Raw genomic sequence first — 22,736 nt, forward strand, 5'->3', positions numbered from 1 at the left:
TATATTATGTTTTATTTAAATAGTGAAGTAATTATTTTAAAAACGCTAATTTGATGCTCCAATAAAGGTTAAATTGAAACTTACCTAACTACATTCAAACTCTCGCAATAGTTGTTTGTAGCAAATATTATATTTTCTGCTTTCTTATTATCTTAAATTACAAGGTAAATATGATCTTTTGTAATGTCACAAATATATCTGTTATTGATAAATTTCTAATATTATTATTTGACAATTATTTTCAGCCATGCAAGCTAGCTCAACTGGAAATATTAGCGACAATACTCTGTGAAAGAAGTATCATGTGGTACTGTAGCCGAGAATGGAAGTGTTATAATGAAGGCTCACCGAGTTGTGGTAGCAGCACGAGTGATTGGGTTCAGGAGGGCGTTGCAATCGGGAATGAAGGAAGCTATCCACAGGCATGTACTATTCAATTACAAAAATTATCGGAACAAAGCCAAACACCTACCTAAAGACTTTGAAATCAGACCATTTTATAAATACAATTGAACTTTGCTATTATGAGGAAGATGGGATCGACTGAATTTGCTCGTTATAAGCATTACACATTATACCAGAGAAAGTTTTTTTTTAATCCAATCGCCATTGCATATTGTCACTAAGTAAACAAATAAATATACGTATAGTTCATACAGATAATTCAAAGAATAAAACTATTAAGGACAATTATAATAAATGCTTACAAACATACTACTTTTTAAATTTAGAATGTAGATAAATAAACATTCTTATTTCTCCATAATAACACTGCGGATAAGAAGATTTTTTACACATCTCAAGATTTTTTGCTCCACTTTCTATTTCACAAATGATTGCCACTTTTTCACGAATTGAGTGACACTTCCTCTTGTTAGTAGACATGTTTATTATTCAAGGATTAATTTTTAACTGATCTGACATCACTCGTATTGTTTATATGCACTGACCATAAAACATTTTTAAAAACTGGAAAGCGTTATGAAAACCCCCGAAATAAGGGCGTCATTCATAAACTAAAAAAAGTTGCAAATTGTAATGTGGTGCTGAGCCGTACTTACTGGGCTCACAAAGTTTGGGTTTTTTACATGCAATTTTAAACATGTGTGTGATATTTTTTCAATGTTGTCGGCGAAAACACCAATTAGGTGCTTAGACACATACATAGTGTCATAAAAATCATCCTATCCTGATGCCCAGCGGCATCCTCCGGTTCTTATTTTTAAAATTATGTTTTTAAACAACTGAAGAGTTTTTGCTCAATTTTTGACAATATTTTTGTTCGGTATGTCCGTAAAAATAAATGTATGAAGAAAACCATAAACTAAAATGCCAATGAATGTTTCCTCGTTACATCCGAGATCTCGCTATTTACATGATCGTTATAACCAAGTTCGACTGTATATATATGAATATAATATATATTCCTCTTTCTCTTTCGTCGTTCTCTCATCACTGAGGATGCAGTTAACATCCCCAGATCCAAATCTATCAGCTACACTCCTACAGTTGTCCCTCGACTTGGTTCGGAAGATGACTGCACTCATTAATGAGCCTGTCAGAATATAGCTAAAGTGTGGTTTCTTGCTAGTGTTCTGAACTCACGGATCCAAGGTTTGAGATTTGAACCCCGATCTACCACAACTTGATTCCCATTTTTCTGCACAAGTTATTTAGGACTTTTAGAAATGGTCTTAAAATTAAAATATTTGTGTAAATAATGACTAAAATATATTTTTTTTTTTTATTATCTCCAGGCAATGATAGTTTTTCGCTTATTACATGCTAAGTTATTTACTTACGGGTTGCGCAGTTTTAATCACTGCTTCATTCTATAATGACTTGACAAAATTGTACTTTTGTTTTGTTAATTATCAGAATAAATAATCTGTATAAAACTGTCTGAAAATATATTAATGTTTATTGAATATATTACATTTTAGGCGAATAGTTATTTATGACACAACCCCAGCACTTTTCCGGAAACTTCTCGCTTATCTATACACTGGGAAACTGGACACCAGAATTGCTACAGGAGAGCAGCTCATCGAGTTGGTGTTACTCGGAGATAGGTATGAACTGGATACCATGAAGCAGACGTGTGAGAAGGCAATAGCTACACGGCACTTGGATAAAGACACAACATTCTATTATCTCAATATTGCTGACCAGTACAATGCGGGACATTTGAGGGTACATTTCTTTAATTTTTTTTTATTATTTTCTAACTCATTTTACACTAAAATCATGAAGTGAAAATTGCAGACTATTTTCTAAACTTCTGTTTTATTTATTTAATATCAAATGAATGCTTTGTACAATTAGTTTTAAAAAATATTGTTGAAAAATCTCAGTGTTGAAAAATGCAAAATTTTTGCATTCAGCCGCATCTGGAATTCCATTATTTTCAGGTATAACAATTCTCACCCTAAAAAAGTTACATAGATATCAGACTTAGGTAGTCTATCAAATAAAAACAAGTTTGCTTTATTAAATGTGTAGGATTTAATGCTTGAGGATGCATGGGAGCTCCTACCTAGTTGGAGGTGACTGGAAAAAATGATGATGTGCTTTGATGCATGTATATTACATGTCGTATAAACAGAGTGATAGAAAGATTATCTATGCAAACGTTTTATGTTAGTTAGTAACTGCGTAAATACTGAACTATCTGACTACATGATGGAACCGACTGAAGCTGAACTGACTGTATGAACTGCATGTCGTAACTGACTAACTAAAGATGCTACCACTTATATGTTGTTATTGTCTAGTGAGTGTTAATTTTACTTCCCAGTGGGATCTTAAGGTCGTGTACTAATTCCGCGTTTCTCGGCGATTTTATATCCGCTCGTATCAGCAGTTTGTTATTAGTTATTTGAATGTTTTGACAATCTATTGTCTGCGTACAGGAAATGTATGATTCGCCTTGAAATCCCACTAATATATTCAAAACATATTCAGTAAAAGCATGAGAACCTTGATATTTCTGTTACAAAGAATACAGGATATTCAGTCTTTACAAATGTCCTAGTGCGAAGTCGAGTCTAATACAACTCAGTTAATAATAATAATATTATGGTCACTGTATTCTAGGATTAATGTTAAAGACATGGAAAGAGTTTAGCGTGACTTTTTACGTTTTACAAATTTTAAACTACGTGAATATACCATTTGAATATTCAAATAACCAATACTGAAACGATTATCTAAATATTCAAGCATTAGAAAACCCACAAAAAAACATTTTTCCTTTTTTATTTGAAATATTAACATCATGTTTAATTGTTGTCAACTTATAAATCTTTTTTTACAATGATAAAGGTTTAGGTACAGTTATGCTCCCTTTTTAAGTTAAAAATAAAAATAAAAAGTTATTGCATAGATGGAAAAAGCATTCCCTGTAAAATCTGTATTTAAAGCACTTCGATTTTCAGAGTTGATTCATATAACTATGTATTCAATTTTCTATCCATATTTTAGGTAAAGTTTAATGCAAGTTCATTACACAAAAAATTAGTGGTTAAAAACAAAGTTGTTTTATTTTTTTTTATTTTTTTACTCATTTCAGTTTAAGTAGTTTTGTGGTTTGGCAAAATTATGTTCGGTCTTTTACTCATCCAAAATCCATCAATTAATCTTCTACGTGTGATTCTATGTGTTTTTTACATAACCATCGTCGGTTAACTCATCCTTAATGTGTGATTCAGGAGGCTTGTGTGAGGTACATAATATCCCGCTCGGGTATGCTGAGCTGCACACAGTTCTCCGAGCTCCCGCGCCCCCTGCAAGGCGAGATCCTCACTACGGCCGCCGCCTCCGCCCCTGCTGCCACACGTCCCCGCCTCTGGGAGGAAGGGCTGGACCAGGAGGCTCTCCAGGCCCTGCTGGAAAGTACAGCCATAGATGATGTGAGTACTATTATTCCAAAACTTTTTTCCTATTAAGAAAAGAAAATCACAAGATTATACATTTTCCCTTTTCTCCTTCCCATTCTTCTTTCTTTCTTTACCCATTGCACCACTAATAAAGATAACATAATTTCTTCATACAACACACTATTTATTTTGTCACATTTTTTATTACAATAACATTAAGACTAAATTAATATTTTGTAATAAATAATGTGAAACAAATTGTGCTTATTACATTTTATTATGAAATCAGTAAACGAAATTTACTTATTTATGTCATTTTTATGAATAAAGTTATTGTCATTCAGTTTTAATGTAAAAATAATCACTTCAAAGACAAACCAGCGAATCGCCGGCTTTGTGAGTTAGTGACAAATCGACCTTAGCCGGCGATTCGCCGGCTTTGTGTTGCAATGGGTTAATTAATATTATTATATTATTATTATTTAATTAATTTTTGTATACTACCTAAATTAATATTATTCATATCGCACATCTAATAACTAAAAAATAACTAAAAAAGAACAGATTTTCAATCAAGTATACAGAATAAAATATAAAAAAACTACTCTACGGATGCGAATAGTGGCACCTCAGGGCACCAAAGACCCAAAACAGCATGAATTTTGAAATTAGGTGTCTCAGAAGAATCTTGGGTGTGCGGTGGTTTGACTTTGTGAAGAATGGAGTAATAAGATAATGGACACAGCAAATTCCGGGGACAACTGTCGTCAAGCAGAGGCGATACGATTGGCTAGGCCATATACTGTGAATGCCTCCTGAGAGCCTTAACCACGCTTGGCTACTTTACAAGGCATCAGGTTCTCGACGTCTATTGCTGATTGTCCGTCGGCAGTTTATGTCAGAACTTCAATACGAGAACCTGACTTGGGAGGACGCAAAGGAGTTGGCAGCCGATAAAGATGCATGTAGGCTCTTTGTGAATACCATATGCTCCAACTAGGGACCGCACATGGAATGATCATATGCTAAAAGATTTACATAATGAGGAAGTTCAGTGGGTTTTTTTTTCAATATTTGTTGTTAGACTATTAAACTAAGCCAAATATTTTTTATTAAAATTTTTATCTATTGTATTATCAGTGCTATGATTTTTTAATGTTTTGTTTTTATGAAATTACTACGAGTGTGACGTCTTGACGGTTCTTCCTATTGGTCCGTTGAATTACTGTATACCGGAATTCTTTCAAGTAAATTTTCGATACAATTGAATGCTTTAATTTTTACCCCGCGTAAACATTTTTTTTATTCAATTTTCCGTAGGGCTGAAGTTCCTCATTCTAGCTTCATGATTTATCTGTTTGGTGTCTGGTGACACACTTACACTAACATTTATTTTAAATCTTCTCTATCCAAGATTTGTAAAACCCGGGGAAAGATAGCTGTTCAAAACCCCAAGTATTTTTTTTTGTTTGGTTTATAAAATAATTGTTAATTTTTCTCAGGGCTCAAACTCAGAGTGTAGCAGTGTTGAAGAGATATCCATCGATCGCTCTCGCCTTAATGATTGCCTGGCGCGTCTACGAGATGTTCTCGGTCCTCATGTCTCTCTGGATGAGCTGAACCGTATAGCTCTCGCTGCCGACTGCGACGCCAACCGAGCCGTCAACTTCTACTACTCACAAGACCCCCAAGATGAATCATGAGTATATCGACTTGATTTCTAAACTATTTAGAATTTTATTCACTTTTTTAATGTCTTCAGCTTTTCACACGAGTGTTATTTGTACCTAATATAACAAGACAATGCGAACATGTACCTTTATATTATATATTTTAAATAATATCTAACTGTCAAGGTTTTTCTTTTAATGATATTGTGGAGATGATCTTTAAAATATATTCATGTGTGTCTCCGTTTCTAGTGTATAACATATACAATGTATTATTCTATGATTACATAATTTTTATGACTGCTTTCTGGTTTCTATATATTTAGAAAACAAGATTTTGTGATTTTCAAAAGATGGTAACTTTTGAACCAAATGGGATAATTTCAATATATAAGGAACTTTCTGTGTAAAATGATGATTTTTTTGATAGTAAAAATACATGTTAAATACCTTATCTGGGACTACGGCTTCAGATTTTTATTTCAACTTAAAAAAACATTTTTATGACAAACGTGGACTTTGGTATAATATTCACATAGAAAATAATGTATTGCCATAATTTCTGCATTTTTAACTTCGAAACGGCAAAAAGTGGACTCCCATGATTTATCCTCTAAGGCATAGATATTTTTATGTATTCATAACCAAAGTTAATTTATAATAGTTTGTTTTTATTTGATATTTTATATCTGCCAAGTCAAATAATCTTATAACATGATTAAGTTTGAAAAATATATTTATTTTGATGTACCTAACTTTTATTCTGTATTATCTGTAGCTGTATTAAATATAAGTATGTAGTCTTTCTTCCAATTTTGTAGTTTATAACCATTTTTTTGTTTTTGTTATATTTTGACGATTTTAAATGCCATTATTAAAATCTCTTTTGTGTACAAATTAAATTGGAATTAATTAATTTAGTGAAAATCTGAATTATTATGTGCATTACACAATATTATTGAAATAATAATGGTTATACATTTTCACTCTATGTAAAATTATTTCAAATACAAATATTGAAGAATCACTCTTATACTGTCACATAACGAAACAATAACTTAACATAACATTAATATACACCGAATCAACTGGTTTTTTCCCTATGGCACGGCGACTTTCCATTATTTCTTAAATCAAGATTTTTATTTGTTTTACTAATGAAATTTTTTTATTGATGAATCGCTGTAGTACATATTGATTTCAATCTTAAGTCTGAAATAATAAAAATTCCCTAATATAGTATAACTACGTAATTATAATAAACACCAAATAGTATTATTTATTGTGCAAATAATGTTAGTGAGATTTTGCTTTTTTATATGTATTTATTTAATATGGAAATTTTAAATGTGTAGCTTTAGTCCGAAAACATTATATTTCTTTTCCAATTAGATAGTATAAGGTCTTTCCAATTTTAACCAAGATATAGAATTTAAAGTGAGAAAAAAGTCATGACTTGGTCGATTTCATTTAAAATCAAAATTATATTATGCACATATTAAGTTGTTTAATTTTTCTGTTATTCCATATTTTAAAAAATTATTAATGCTTAAAGAACTTTTTATTTTCGTAATAATATCGTCAGATTTCTGGAAAAGTTGGTAACTAAAAATTTGCAAGTAGTGAGATATTGCACTTTTGAAGTTAAAATCTTATTACAAATCAACAATTCAAATAAAACTGCTGGTTAAATTTATTTTTTTTGTAATTTTAAATTATGAAATATTTTTATTTGCTATTTAAACAAAGATTCTTTGATGCTAGTTATGAATCAATCTAATTTTTCTAAAATTTATAGAATAAATATGTATTTCAGAATCCTGACAATATTACAAGTATATAAATTAATTTATTATTTCACTGTTCTATCACAAAAATCATAGGACCCTCCTTGTGACAATTATTTTCTCCTTAGAATTTATTGTTCATCTCGTGTTGGTTAATTACATTAGTATTATAAACTAGACTAAGTGATTATTTGATTACATAGTAACATACACATTTTGATAAGTATACACAGACTTTTACCAATTTGCATGAAATTTTATTGATCCACTCATATAACAATTTACCAATAAATAAGTCACGGGTAAATTTCAAATTAGTGTTTGAACATCAATAATTATCGATACCCAATAAAAAATATTGAATATGACACTATAAACGTAAAGTCTTCCGTGCCTGTTTCTTTTAACTTTTGGTAATATTTCCTTTTCTTTGCAAAACCACTAGAGTTTTGGACATTATAATATATATGTATAGCTCCTCAGATATAAACAATTCTTTTTTCACAACATATTAAATCAAACCAAAGTTAATGAATCGTGTGAATGATATGTTTATTAAAATAGCTTTTAAAGAAAAAAAATGTACCTATTTATTCTGATGTGAAAATGTACCTTGGATTCTAACAAATTTAACTCCTAATATTCAAATTACACTTTGTATTTGATGACTTGTAAAATTTAATATGATGTGTGTATGTTTTTTTTTAATTGAAAGGTTCTGTTTACTATCGCATTGATTTGTATATGTAAATTTTAAATCTTCCTAATAAAAAAAATATCTAATGTGAATGAATTTTTGTAATTTTGTTCTAATTTATAAGTAGAATTTAGATTTTACTGCTACTGTGAATTTCATTGTTATGTAAGAGTTGTTGAATTGTTACTAATGTTTAAATTTTGTAGATTTAATATGATGAATTGTAATTATTCTGTATTTGCCTAAAGTTTAGCTTACTCAAGGCACATGTATAATTATCATTGATATTTTGCTGCACTAATACAGCCATAATTTTATAAAATAATTTTAAAGCTACTTTTTTTTTTTAATAAATGTATTTAATGTACTATAAAAAACTTTTTGCATTTTAAAAGTATTAAACTGTCTAGTCAAACTAGTCATTCATTTTTGATACCTTTTAAAAAATATTCAAGGCAGTAGTAAACCCTATAGATAATTGAAGACATGAATGAGTGAAGGCGTTATGTTTCATTTATTTAAAAATGTACTTTTTTTTAAAACATGGATGAAGGTGTTATGTACATCACTTTCACACAAAGCTAACTACATTATCAAAAAGTAGCAGAAAACAAATGTTGAGAGCAAATGAAGGTGGTATTTTATCAATAATTGTATTGGTGTTCAAATCTTTAACCCCAGATATCTCTGCTTTTTGTTTTTGTTACATATAACACCTTTATCCACTCACGTCTTCAATTATTAAGACTATAGCAACTCCCGATTCATTGTTTTAATTGATTCCATTTTCTTTTCAATGATTAGATGAAGTGAAAAAATATATATAATACATTATTATTTTAATTTAGCATTGTGAAACACAAAAAGTAAACAGTATTTTAATATGTAGACTTAACAAATAGGAAATTTTTATTTTCTATTGCTTTAGAAAATAAAATAAAATATATGTTAATGATCTATTATTTAATAATGTGATAAAAAACATGCCACATTTAGACAATTGGAGCATTGACATCATTACCTATCTAAATTTCGGACATTTGGAAATGAAACATTTTTTCTAACATAGGTACTTTAGAATTCTTTGATTATTTCAGTTACTTGCATTTTTAAGATGAATTTTCTAATCTCTTTATCAGTATTAATATTGAAGTATTTAATTTGAAATGTTTTTTTCATCTAAATCTAAAATTTACACAGCTTTACCATCTAATTTATTAACTGAAATTAATTTGAAATCATATAATAGTCGGAACATAGATATATAGAGTATTTACTGTTTTCAATCAATGTTTTATTTTTCGCATATATATACAAAGTTCAAAATCTTACACGATAGCTCTTTAAGGTATGGGAATCGTACTGGCTCCTCACTCTTTTCCTGTATTTTTCCAAGCACTCAACGTAAAAAGGCGCCTGTTAGGTGATATAAAAGTTGGAACCCCTCCACCGTTTTAATATTTTCCAACCGAGTGCCCACCGGATGGGATATGAAAGAGCCGCTAACTCGTTTCGCTGCATACACTTCATTCCTATGCACGGTGGCTGCCGGTGCGGCTTGAATTCGGTGACATCAGCTGCATCATCAGAAAACCTTTTTACAATTTGATTTCCTAATTTCAAATTAGAGTTAATTTTATATTTATTCATCAGACTTTGTAGCCTCATTCACTGGCATTGTGATTTAATACTTAAAAGGTGGCTACAGTCAAATATTATAATACTAGTATTCATTAAAAATTTATATTGTAAACTGTGTCCCCACTTTTGTCCCCAAGTTTTAAAAATAACTTACCTATGTTATGTCTTGATTTAATTACCTAACTTATTTTTAGAACTATTTAATGCATCTGCGAATTGAGAATCTAACAATATATTTATTTCATTATCATTATAGCTATATTATGATATTCCAGCTACATAGTTTTTTTATATTGTACCTCTTTGTCACAAATGAAATTTCTTCCAATGGCACCCATTTCTCACAATTATTGTATACTTTAAAAGCTTTTATTATAAATAAAATATGTAGGCTAGGTACATTATTAATAAGCTAATGTTTGTACCACACAAGACATATTAGTCTTTCATTCCGATCCAGACTATATTTTGATTGAATATTATTATCATTTTTATTTTAAATACCTACCTTTTAGACAAAGGAACATTATATTGTGACATTCAGTGAGTATAGAAAATATGAATATAAAAATATGGAAAATATATATTATATTACTTCCAAAACACTTATTTTTATTTGAACCTTTGCTTGTGATAAAGCAATCCAAGAATTCGAACTTAAATTTATATTAAAAATGTAATAGTTGTACAAATTTAAGTTTGTTTCACTAGTTTTAGGCTCCTTTTAAGTATTACAGTTAAATTTTAAGTTATTTACCATCTTATTGGTCAAAGTTTTATCTGTCTTTTTTAAATAAATGTTTCGAGTGAAATTTTTCAAAATGTATACCTACATTACATGTACATTATTAATGTACAGTTATTATAAAATAGCACGATTTTGCTTTTTCAAATAAAACAATAATTCACCTTGTAAAGGCGTTTTATTTAATCACTCTGCAGTCGAACCAAACATATGAGGTAACTATTTGTTGCATGTTGTTCAGTTGTTCTTACAGGGGATTTTATGGTATTGATGAAAAAAACTTAATTAAACTAAATTATATACTAGAAGTCATATGTACGATGTATTATGAACTAGATGTGCAAGAAACATATGTAATTTAGGAACAGATTTGAGTTGAGTGGTCTTCAACACATTCAGTATGATACAAGCCTCGTGGCATGTTGCATGTTTTACTGGTTGCCATTATGCCTAGCTGTATTTTGAGATCATACTTTTTTAATTTTTAAAATAAATATTTGCATTCTTACGATTTACCTAAATATTTTAATTTTGGAACCATTTTCACTTTGTCGTAAATAACCGTGCTATAAAATTGGAAACAAGCTGTGATATAGTGGACTCCGAACTGTGGACCTCCTGATCAGGAGTATAAAGTAGTGAATTAAAATATAACATGAATGTTTAATTTTACACATTGCCTTTTGATAAATTTGAAATCAAAATATTAATTTATTGAATGTTGTATTCAATCGCAATAATCCTATTTCTCTCACTCTTTATATTCTTTGTAGAGTTTACTGAAGTTTGATTCCCAGTGAACATCATGCTACCAATATTATATAACGCTTCATGTTACTGGTTCCAATTCTGCTCGCTCCCTTTCTCACTGGAACGTAAGCAGAACACAACTTGACTTAATGTATGAAAAAAAATCACACTATTTTTATAATCCATAATAATCAATTAAGTGAGCCATCTTTTGAAATAGAGCACAATGTAAATTTTTCCTTCAGAAAACTTTTTTTAATAAATAAAAAAATATTTACATTTTTATGATTTACCTAAACATTAATTTTGAGGACCATTTTCAATGAGTTGTAAATAACTCACTATCAGAAAATGGTAATCAAGTTGGGGTAGAGTGGGATTTGAACCATGGACCTATGATCCGTGAATCCGAGACTCTAGCCACAGGACCACAACCCAATTCAAACTTGTTTTGATGCTTGATTAATAGATACATCAAGCTTATTTTTTTAGGCGTGAGCATTATTTAAAATAAATTTTTCAATTAAAAGTGTTAAATAATACAATAAATAATTATTATTCCGACTCCAATCTACATAAATTAAATAATATGGTAATAGGGATAATACTTGTTATGATACAGGAGAAGCAACTTTGCACATGGCAAGAATACCGGTTAGCCTTCTCCCAAGCCAAGGGTAAATATTTTTTCTGTCTCAAACCAAATGTTACGAAAAATCCTTGGTTCTCCTAAGTGATTCTATAAAAGTTTGAAACAACCTCTATATGTAGAATGCGCATTTGACACTGCTGCAATGGTACTCACTTGTTCAGAATCCATGTCCGGGTTTCTGCCATGTATTAGCTTGAAGAAGATTTATTTTGGATACCCAATAAATTATTGTTATCCTGAATTCCTTTCAGACTTTTCCACCCCCTACCAATATTATTACTCTCCTGTCCTCACTCAATACGCCTGTATATAAAATTTTGTGTAGATATCTTGCAACTAATGGAATTAATTTGTAAATAAGTTTTAGATACTGCCATATTAGATACTAATTTAAACATACTTACTTTTATAATATAATTTAATACCTATATTATAAAACTTACTAACACTTTACTACTTTGGTCATAGGAAATATGATCACATTTCTGATTATCGTAGGCAACTGAAATATCTCAAAATTAGACAGGGGAGATACTATCACTCCCCCTCACTTTTGTTGACTTTACTTCATAGTCCTAACGCTCCTATTTACCTGTATGAAAAATTTCCATGGTTATCAGTTGATGGTAAAACTCTCCGTACTAATTCTCAAATCACCCATTCACAATTCATCTGAAGAAATTCTCATTTCTCTTCCTTAATCCATTTTCCTTTCCTCTTTATTCCCTTTTCGCATTGAGTACTATCATTGATTTAAAGTAATTTATATACGAATGCTGTTTTTTCTATTTTTGTGTCTAGTTTTTTAGTCTAGAGAATATATCTAATGAACGTGTTTTGAAGCTAAAATTATAATAATAACTAATAACACTTTTATTTTATTGGTTTGTCGGAATTGCCATTTAGCAATAGGCCCGCCAATGTAGAATTTATGTTACGCACAAAAAGTTAAAAAATAAAATAAACGTAAAAATACGCACGTCGTGCATATGAAAAAAAAAAAAGTGCATCACTGGCTAGAACACCGAGTTGAAAAGATCCACAAAAAAAGAAGAAGAGTAGGAATAATAAACATGAAATAATAATAATTCCTTCAATAAAAAGTTTGTGGGTGTACTCAATGTACTTTTATAATAATAAAATAAACAGCTGATAATAAAATGTTTTGCTAAGATTGTTGAAGCGTAAGATTTTTCTTTTGTCTATGATAAATTATCAAAAGTTTGACAAGTATGGCGTCTGTTGAGCTTAGTTTGGACGATATTATTCGTAAAAAACGAATCCCTCAAGCCCGTAGAGGGAGAGGAGGGTAAGTCATTTGATTATTATGAATATATTTTATTTTTTCCATGTATTGTTTTAATATTTATTCACCATTTTATCACTTATCACAGAATTCGGCAAGCTGGTTTGACAAGGCAACAGTTCAAACCAGTCGTGTCACCAATTAATAAAAAAGTTTTGCCGTCTAAAAGAGGAGGATTTATAAATACTCAAAGAAATCCTGTGCTCGGCGATGCAAGAAATAATATCATTCTTAAGAATAGAACGAAAATCACCGATGCGCGGGATAAATTGGCGGAAATGGCGAAGCAAAAAGATGCTCGGTATAAATTGGAATCTCTTCGAATGAACAGGGTAAGCTAGCGTCAAAAATATCTATAAAGCCACTAACTGAGACGTGTAATGCTATTTTATGTGTTTTACAAATACCCGGTTATATGTGTTTTCTGTTTTTATAGGCTGGCAATAACAGAAATATCGGTGTAAATCATATAACACAGAAAAACAGACATCCCTCGGTATTTAAACAGAAAAAAATGATTAATAGAGGTATGTGATATTTCACCAGTAATTTGACACCTGAAATTGACACCGTATATTCAGTTAATTTTGAAAAAAATTATTATTATTCAGGTTTCACAGATTTAACCAGACAAGTTCATTCGGCCCCACTATACTCGCCTCGCTCATCACATATTATGCAACTAACTTCCCCTATACCCTTGACTGGTTACGATATGGATGTATCAATGGAGGAAGGTGAGAGTGATTCATTAAATCGGTTTATATTAATATTACAATCTCTTTAATCAATGAGACATAAAATTAAAGTATACTGATTTACTTTAGTATAACTTGTTAGTATTGAATTTCTCAAGTCTCGCAATTTGCTAGCCATTTTTTTTATTAAATTAACATAATAAAAAAGAGATAAGCTTCATCACCCCACTTAGAAGAGATGAGATTTTATGCTTTCTGATAATTTATTGTGGTTTATAACAGGATAGAATTTATGATTTTTTATTACTCCTGGATTGGCGGCTTCCAATCCCGCAGCTGATTTGTGATCTCCGCATTTGCAAAATTGAAGATTTTTAATCCCGCATGTTTCGTTGCAGAGCTTAAATGATTTGTATTATAATAGACATTATCAGTATATTCTAATTAATTTGTTTGATCAAAATAACATTACAAATAACAACATATTTAAGGCATTATATTGGGGCAACATATCAAACCAGGAACCCTTGAGCAATGGTTCCACATTATTAAGGTATCGTACTCTCCAATAGCAAGAGTATTCGCCTCTTAAACATAGTTTCACTGATGTGAAAGATGTCAATCTCCAAAGTGATAATGTTCAGCTGTCTGATTGCTCGTCCAATCAGCATAACCAGAGGCAGGTTGGTTCTGAAATCCGGGTAGTAAAACAGAACGTGCTGATGCTGTCAGAGATACCATCAGGAACATAAAAAACTATTCTTTCTAAAATGGCTGAGTTCTCGATAAAACCTCTTACCGATCTGAAAAATGGGTCAGTGTGAACCCATCCCTTCTAAGTTGCAAACTGTTGGTTCCCAAGCATGCCCGAGAGGAATGCGGTGGAATAGAGCCATAAATAACTACCATTCTCCCTCATGTAGAGATACCTCAGAATTTTTTTCTGAACCCTCTCCAACATGAGAAGTATCCCGCCTTGTGCAGACACCATATCACCGAAGCACTCTCAAGTCTGGTCGGAACCAACAAGTTGTACAGGATTCTAGCGAACACAAACTAGTGAAGCTGTAATACGGTGTTTAAAGATATATGACAGTTAGTATATATCTTTAAACACCTTATACACCAAACGCAGTGTATCTTGATCATTTTTGTTTCATGAAGGTAAGATGATCAGTCTTACAGTTCAGGTACCAGTCCAGGGACTATGAAATATTAGAGTGTAAAAATCCCTGTATATTATTAATGTAATATGTCATTTAATAGACATATACAGGGGTTTTAACAAATATATGATAGTCTATTAACAAATAAAAATAAATAATCAAACCACTGAACTTCCTCATTATTATTAGACTTAATATTGATATATGCTTTTTAGTTTACTAACTAAATTGCTATTAGCCGAAAAATTCATTCAACTGCATTGAAAATTTTCATCAAAATATATCAATCTTTTTGTTTTCATTATGTAATTATACAATTGTTTCAACAGACTTCATTAATAAGTGTTTTTTTGAATATGTGAACTAACTGTTGACCTTTTTAATGCAGACTTTATGCCATCACCTTTAAAACCACTCGTCAGATCTATAAATAACAATGCCAATCATTATTTGCCGCCGCCACCAAACTTCCCCCTAATCGCTCGAACCCGGAACCCTAAACCCCTGAGAGATAAAACCGTGTTGAGTAATAAACAAAGTGGGTTTGACAATATCACAATTGTTGCCAAGAACAGTGAAGCACGCAAACCACCACCCACTAGTGCAGGAATCTTAAAAAGGTAATACACTGTTATCCCCCTATGTATTTTATCATAACTTTATTTCATATCGTAAATTATCCTTTTTGGGATGGTATGCGTTTTATTTTTTAAAAAAAGGTAATAATGTATTGTATGAAATATAATGTTTGAATACAAATCTAGATATAATGGAATTAGCTAAATCACAGTAGTATGTTTTAGACCATAGACAATAATAGCGGTCGTAATAGTTGGAAATGGACTACTTATGTATTCTGCATGTACAAAATCGTGATCTGGGGAGCATGTTTACAAGAGATGGAAGGGTAGAAAAATATGTTGAAAGGAGAGTGAATTCGGGCAACAAAATGAATAGCGCACTCAGCACAGTAATTGCTAATAAAAACATGTCAATCGAAGCTAGACTGGCAGTGCACAGTGAGGTTTTTGTCCCGCATTGGTTTAGTATGGAATTGAAACATGGAACTGGCAGAGAAAGGATGAAAGCAAAGTGAATGCGTCCAAAATGCGATCACTTAGACGAATGTGTAGGAAATCAGTGTATGACAGGGTTACGAATGGTGAAATCATGCGAGAGCGCAAATCTGAGATAGGTATAATTGATAAGATTAAAAAAGGGTCACTAATATGGTTTGGTCATGTAGAACAAATGGATGACGAAATAATGGTAAAACAGATATATATATATATATATATATATACATATATATACATGGCCAGAATGAATGGTAGCGTAAGACGAGCGTGGACGACCAAGAAAGACGTGGCATGATCAGATAAATCAAAATCTCAAGTCTGGTCACATCAAAAGCAGGCACAACCGAAGGGCATGTATGACCAGATGTATGAATGTGGAAGAAGCTAGGAAAGTATTTCAGGATAGACAAGTGTGGCGGTCCATCCTTTCTGCCTACCCCTACGGGGAAATGGCTTGGTGGTAGTAGTACAAAATTGTGTTTTGTTTGTTCTCTTATCAAATGGATTAAATGTAATTAAAGTGTGAATCGGGTTGTGGTTCAGTGGCTAGTGTTGCGGACTCACGGATCAGAGGTCCGAGGTTCGAACCTCACTCTACCCTGATTTGATTTCGAAATGGCCCCAAAAATCATGAGAATGTACATGTTTGTTTTTTCTAAAACAAATGACGTAAATAGTCTAACATCTTTGTGGTGAAAAGAACTGAGTCACAATATTATAATTTCGAGAAAAATGACCTTTAAATTGACTTGTTAACAAAAAAATTAAAAAGTAACAAACATTTATTTACCTAGGCCAGTGTTTTTCAACGCCTGGGCCGTGGTCACAAAGGCAAAAGTAAAAAACAAGGGATCAAAGCGCAGCATCTTGGGGGGAGGGGTAGCGCCACATCTTTTAAGATCCGGCTTTATCCCCCTCACCAGGAACTTAATTTTATTTGACTTTTGCTTTGCCACGTATTCAATAAAGTTGAAATACACGGACGTATGCTATTGAAATGTTTATTACTGTATATATTGCACATTCCACAAGAAAATTTTACGAGGAAGCTTATTACAAAAGAGATATTAGATATCTTTGATTAGGGTCTTTTCACCACTTAGATAATATATCGTCGCTGTTCAGGCAAATGTCACTAACATGAAAAACACTATTTTCAGAAATTGCAATTTTTGTACATGACATTCTTCAAATGTCATTTGGAGAAGATAAAGAAGTACTTTATAACATATTATTTTATTTTTTTTTTACATACCCAAACACAAACAAAATCTTTTAATGAAGAAAACTTTCATACTTAAAAAATTATATAAATCTGCCTAAACTGTCAATTAATTAATTATATGCCTTTAGTGATTCGTGCTTGTTGAGATTTTATTGAATTTCACGTGAAAAACAAATAATTCGGATTTACGCAACTTTTTTCTAAATTCCTTGGCATGGGGCCTTATTTTACTCTAGGCGCAAGTGAGTTTTGGTTTTTTTTTTTGTTTAGGTTTGATAGTATCCTTGAAATTTTTTATGAAAACTCTGATACTTCTTAATATAATATTTAATCAGATTTAAATACAATTATAAAACTTCAAGGATAAGCGACTAGCTGGGAAGGCAAAACCTTAATAAATTGTTGTAAAAATTTGTGGTTACCAACTTATTCCAAAAACCTGATGATATTCAACTCAAAACTATCATTTTTAGGGTTAGTGACTTTGAATATGCAGTTAAAAAATCCCAACACGTCTTGCAGCTACAGAGCGCAAGAGCAGTTGAGGTTCTAGTTCCTCGTTTTCAATCACAGATAGACACAAGATGCAACTAGCCTTTAGAAATCTATAAATCTAGTCCCAATTTACATTATTTTAAAAATTAACTATTAAGTGTCTTTTTTTATCATTTCCAAAAATAAAAGTTAAATTACAACACGTCCTGCAGCTACAGAGCGCATGGGCAGTTGGAATTCTAGACCCCATTTTCCAAATTTAGGTATGAGATAATTTGATAGTTGATAACATTTACACATAGAAGCTAGATTGCCAAATGTCTTGCAGCTAAAAACCGCATGGACAAGTGAAATTCTAGCAACTAAGAATGATTTCAATAAATTTACAAAAAATAATATTGAGCCTAATAGTAAGTTTGTCAAGTGTTCATGATGAGAAGTCAACAATAAAAAACTATATTATTGAAGTATTGTTTTAACATTAAGGTTAAAAAAATAAGGAAAGCGACAACCGATGTTACCGTGATGTGTAATATTCAATTTTACATAATAATGGCAAAAAATTAATGGCTCATCGCTCTTTTTATTACTATAGCCATTCGTAGCAGTTTCTTATATTTAATAATATTTGTTTTGGTAATATTTTCTTCTACAGAACATTCCGACAAGATGAGGCCACATATGTACGTGATCGTAGTCCCGGAGAGCCCGTATCCATACTGAAGAAGCGTCCATCAGCCACCATTCGCCACAGGTTGGAGAGTCCTGGGAGGTCCTCTGCCTCACATCGGGCCCCTCGGCGTCCCTCCTCCCCTCCCTCGGCTCGCCACCCCTCTCCGCCGCAACCCTCCGGATACAGGATTGTAGTTAGCAACCTACAGAGCAGTGTCACGGCATCTGACATTCAAGTAAGTATAATGGGATTTTCTCCATTTTAAAATAATACACATCACAATTATCTTTTTATTGGGATGATTTTTTTTATTCCAAATAGTAATATCTGATAACATTAGCAAAATTTGTGGCATACTTGCCCATGGAGGTAACTGCAAATTCACATTGAAAATAAATCAATATGCATAATTATTTATTTTAGTGCATCTTTTTAATGTTGCTTTCTTCGTGTAGTTTTGTTTTGTTTGAGTATATTAATATCTGATGTTATTTTATTTAGATGTACATAAGGGGTACTTGCAAAAATGTGCTTTCAATCTAATGAAACCAAACCGAAACCAAGTGACGGTTATCAGCCATATAGTGTCCAGCAGATCGAATTGCTAACCTCGCTAGACTCTCTTAAACTTCTAGATTTTGGTTCTGCAGTGCTAGGATGAAACTCCTTTACACATGTTATGTGAATATGATGCTTAATATGACAAAAGAAGCCACATCTTCAGTGGGCCATAGGTTGAACCTAAAGATGTGAGAGTACTCACCTAATAGCCCGATTCTTCAAGGATCTGGTCTTGGAGGAGGAGATTTAATAATATGAGAGCATTTGTCCTCCACTCATTAGCCCGGCTCTTTAACCCTTAACCACTGACGTGTCATTTTGAAACACTACTACTGACGTACGAATGACATTTATCTGTTTTTTTTACGGCCTCTGGGACATTCATAAAATATAATTGTCGTGTTTATTGTTTTCAATAAACTTATATATATTAAAATAAGGTAAAAAGAAACAAAACAATCATATTCACAGAAAAACATTTATTTATATATTAACTTGGATGTTACGAAATTACCACAAATGAAAAACAATTTCAGGGACGTACCACATTCGAATATCAATAGTTAAGGTAACTGCTTTCCAAAAGATCTACAAAAGTCGCAGTGATGTAAAAAGCTTATATAGCATTGACCCCCGTTTTTCAGAATAAGAATGTACATTATTGTTAATTGATAAAAGATACACAATTTTTTTTCTCTATGGAATTCAGGATAGGATGGGTCTCATGTGTTTATTATTTATTTAGATTAAAAAAAAAATAATATTTGCTATTGATTTTAAGATATCTGGAAGATTAACAAAGTTTTTTTCGCAACGTATGAATAATAAAATACCAACTTTGCTGGACGGTATTCAAATCCCTTCATGAAATGGCTCCGAGATACCTTGATAACTGTATTAGAGAAAATACATGTCAAAAAAAAAATATTTGTAGGTCAGCATATTTGATTCAGGCAGAGGAAAACTTGTCAAAGGCGCTGCCCAAGCACTAAGTTCGGAGATCGTACTTTTGCCATCGCCGGCCCCTCTGCCTGGAACCAATCGCCTTCACACTTGCAAATCACCGACAGTCCCAGTCATTTTAGATCTCAACTAAAATCTCACTTTTTTAGTTTGTCATTCCCTCAATTATAAATCAAAAAATATAATATGCATGTAACTGAATGTAAGTTTACGTACAAAATTGTAATGCGCTAAAAATGGTGCTATATAAATCAGCCAAATATTATTATTATTATTTTGATAATTTAAAGCTGCAGTTGTATTGCAGCTATGTAAAATGAAATTATTTGGAAATTTAGGGTTTTGAGACTTGTAAATTAGTGGGTTTTTTTTCTTTGAAAGTTATGTTATGAAAGTTATTATAATAGATCCTTTTTTTAAGATGTCATCAATTGAGGGTATATCTAGTTCTTTAAAAAAATAATTTGAAGGGTAAGGTCTAGGCTTTTTTAATATAATTTTAGCGATGGCTTTTTTTGTGTTCGTTCAATAGAATAAACCTTTATGTGTAACACAAATAACAAAGTTTTTTATTTTATTATCATTTTAACACAGGTTATAGAACTCAATGAGTTTTTTTTTCATTAAATGAGAATCAATAAACCTTGTTTTGTAATAATTACTGTTACAATATCATATCATTGGTATAAAAATTGCAGGAGCTATTCGGAGATATTGGAGATCTCCTAGAATCTCGTCTAGTTAGACCTGGTACGGCTGAAGTGATCTACAAGACCCTAAAGGATGCCCAGAAGGCTGTAGATGTGTATCACAATAGGCAATTGGATGGACAACCCATGAACTGCTTCCTCGTCAACCCTCGGAATCCGTCCTCAAGCATGCGCCCAGCACCCGCTTCCAAATCAAGGTAATTTGCTAAGTTCCATTGTCAAACCATAAATTATGTAGCATTATTACTGATAAACTTTATTGTAAGTAGCACAAGAAGATCTCACTTTTATAATACCCTATTCATAGATAATTATTATGTACTTTACAGACTCAAATGCTCTGATAATAATATCAACATACTCGTATGTATATCGATGGTCCCTATTAACAATGTCGGAGATACATTTTTACCAATTTTCACTTATTTACATAGATATAATTACAGTAAAAAGTTACATGGTATACAATAATTTATTTGATTGAAAATAATGTTATTGCAGCATTTCTAGATCATTTTTATTACAAGGAAGATAAGGGGACCAATCTTACGCTTCAGATGCCAGTCCAGAAACAATGAGATATTGCAGTGTAGACTACCTTTAAAATCAACATATCAGTTGCCCTGCCAAGAATTTGACAGGTACGGGGTTCTCCTTTGAAATGTCAGGAAAACTCACCGAATTAAACTCATTGTGCGTCACTGGCGGGGTAATTTCAAAATTACAAAACTTTTAAAAATCATCGCGATGATAATACGATATATAAAAATTCTATCAACAAATAAAAGAAAACACTGAACTTACTCATTCATCTGTATTTGCATAAAATAGATAGATATTGTGATGGAAATTAAAACCCGGTGATTAAATTATTGGTATTTTATTCGACAGTTCATCACGAGGAACTACAGCCCCCACTCTACCTGCCAGCAGCAACTCCAGCGTAGTTCCTGATATATCAACATTCTACAAAGTCTTATTTGGAAAGGATCAGTATTAATGTTTTATGGCAATTATGTAAACTTAATGTAATAAAGTATCTGTAAGAAACACTGTCTTTTAATATTTCCTGATTTCACATTTTTTTATGGATAACTATATCAGAAATTACACTTAATGTTTTCCACCTGTATTCTGCCGTACTGATCACAGACAGATCACCTTTATTTGGGTATGTTTTATGTATTATTATAAATGTCGTTTGTGTCCTAATGATTTGTAATTACATGAGTTAACCTTTATTATTATTATTATTTTGTTTTAAAATAGTACAAACATAATAAATGAATGTCCTAATACTAACTTATATCTAATTATTATTAAAACATATAGTAATTATTAAAATTTCTAAACAATATACGTAAACTTAAAAAGAAAACTTCTATAAAGCTAACACGAATGAGATTACTTTTTAAAAACTAACTTATCTGCTAAACACATGTTTCATATTCTCTATAAAATTATCAATAGCCTGGACAATTTTCAAGAGAGTAGTTTTCCACTATGAAAATCTACTCTTTTTTAACTACATACCCCCGGAGTCTATGTTGTTTAGATAATATATTGATTATGATACTTTTTTTATTTGTTTACTTCCATTTGTAAAAATATTTGATTTGCAGCTGCATTGTGTCAGCTGTTTTTGGCAATAAAAAAATAAAATTATCATACCTGCCTTGATTTATTATTGTGTCAATGATTATTATCGAACTACCTTTTTCATTGTAAAATAATACATTTTAGATAATTGTATTTATTTTGAATCATTCAATATTTTTCCTACTCCTGCAATACATGAGTCGTTAAATTACAGGCACATAAATAGCACTTACATACTATTTTTATATTAAGCTTACCATGATGAGGAACTTCAGCCCTACGGAAAATTGGATATAAAAAATGTTTTCTTACGCGCAGTAAAAATTAGAGCATTAAATTATATGGCAAAGTTTCTTGAAAATGTAGTACAAAATATTTGAATAAAAACGAACTACTTTGAACGACGTCACTAGTTCGTATGAATCAACCAATGATAAGAGA

The 22,736-nt window shown here is 31.3% G+C and overlaps 2 protein-coding genes across 2 annotated transcripts; both read left to right on the top strand.

The window, feature by feature from the left end:
- The first annotated feature begins 78 nt into the window (after nt 1-78).
- On the top strand, nt 79-6,006 carry LOC148271592 (TD and POZ domain-containing protein 4-like). The gene is made up of 4 exons (XM_088241195.1): nt 79-422; nt 1,944-2,193; nt 3,711-3,911; nt 5,381-6,006. The coding sequence occupies exons 1-4, from the start codon at nt 337-339 to the stop codon at nt 5,579-5,581; spliced, it is 738 nt and encodes a 245-aa protein (XP_088097321.1). The 5' UTR covers nt 79-336; the 3' UTR covers nt 5,582-6,006.
- A 6,822-nt stretch (nt 6,007-12,828) lies between these two features.
- Nucleotides 12,829-21,746, top strand: LOC148271593 (uncharacterized). The gene is made up of 8 exons (XM_088241194.1): nt 12,829-13,129; nt 13,215-13,458; nt 13,563-13,653; nt 13,738-13,863; nt 15,379-15,610; nt 18,445-18,697; nt 20,685-20,893; nt 21,588-21,746. Exons 1-8 carry the CDS (start codon nt 13,053-13,055, stop codon nt 21,694-21,696), a joined length of 1,341 nt encoding a protein of 446 aa, XP_088097320.1. The 5' UTR covers nt 12,829-13,052; the 3' UTR covers nt 21,697-21,746.
- Nucleotides 21,747-22,736: the final 990 nt, after the last annotated feature.

The sequence above is a fragment of the Micrasema longulum genome, unplaced genomic scaffold (assembly GCF_059751315.1).
Source record: "Micrasema longulum isolate JH-2025_06_02 unplaced genomic scaffold, ASM5975131v1 h1tg002776l, whole genome shotgun sequence".
Classification (NCBI taxonomy): Eukaryota; Metazoa; Arthropoda; class Insecta; order Trichoptera; family Brachycentridae; genus Micrasema; species Micrasema longulum.

Coding starts and splice junctions, on each gene's coding strand:
- LOC148271593 (XM_088241194.1), top strand. CDS start 13,053: ATGGCGTCTGTTGAGCTTAGTTTGGACGATATTATTCGTAAAAAACGA. Junction 13,459..13,562: donor AATCTCTTCGAATGAACAGG/GTAAGCTAGCGT, acceptor CTGTTTTTATAG/GCTGGCAATAACAGAAATAT. Junction 18,698..20,684: donor TCACGGCATCTGACATTCAA/GTAAGTATAATG, acceptor TAAAAATTGCAG/GAGCTATTCGGAGATATTGG.
- LOC148271592 (XM_088241195.1), top strand. CDS start 337: ATGAAGGCTCACCGAGTTGTGGTAGCAGCACGAGTGATTGGGTTCAGG. Junction 423..1,943: donor ATGAAGGAAGCTATCCACAG/GCATGTACTATT, acceptor ATTACATTTTAG/GCGAATAGTTATTTATGACA. Junction 2,194..3,710: donor ACAATGCGGGACATTTGAGG/GTACATTTCTTT, acceptor TGTGTGATTCAG/GAGGCTTGTGTGAGGTACAT.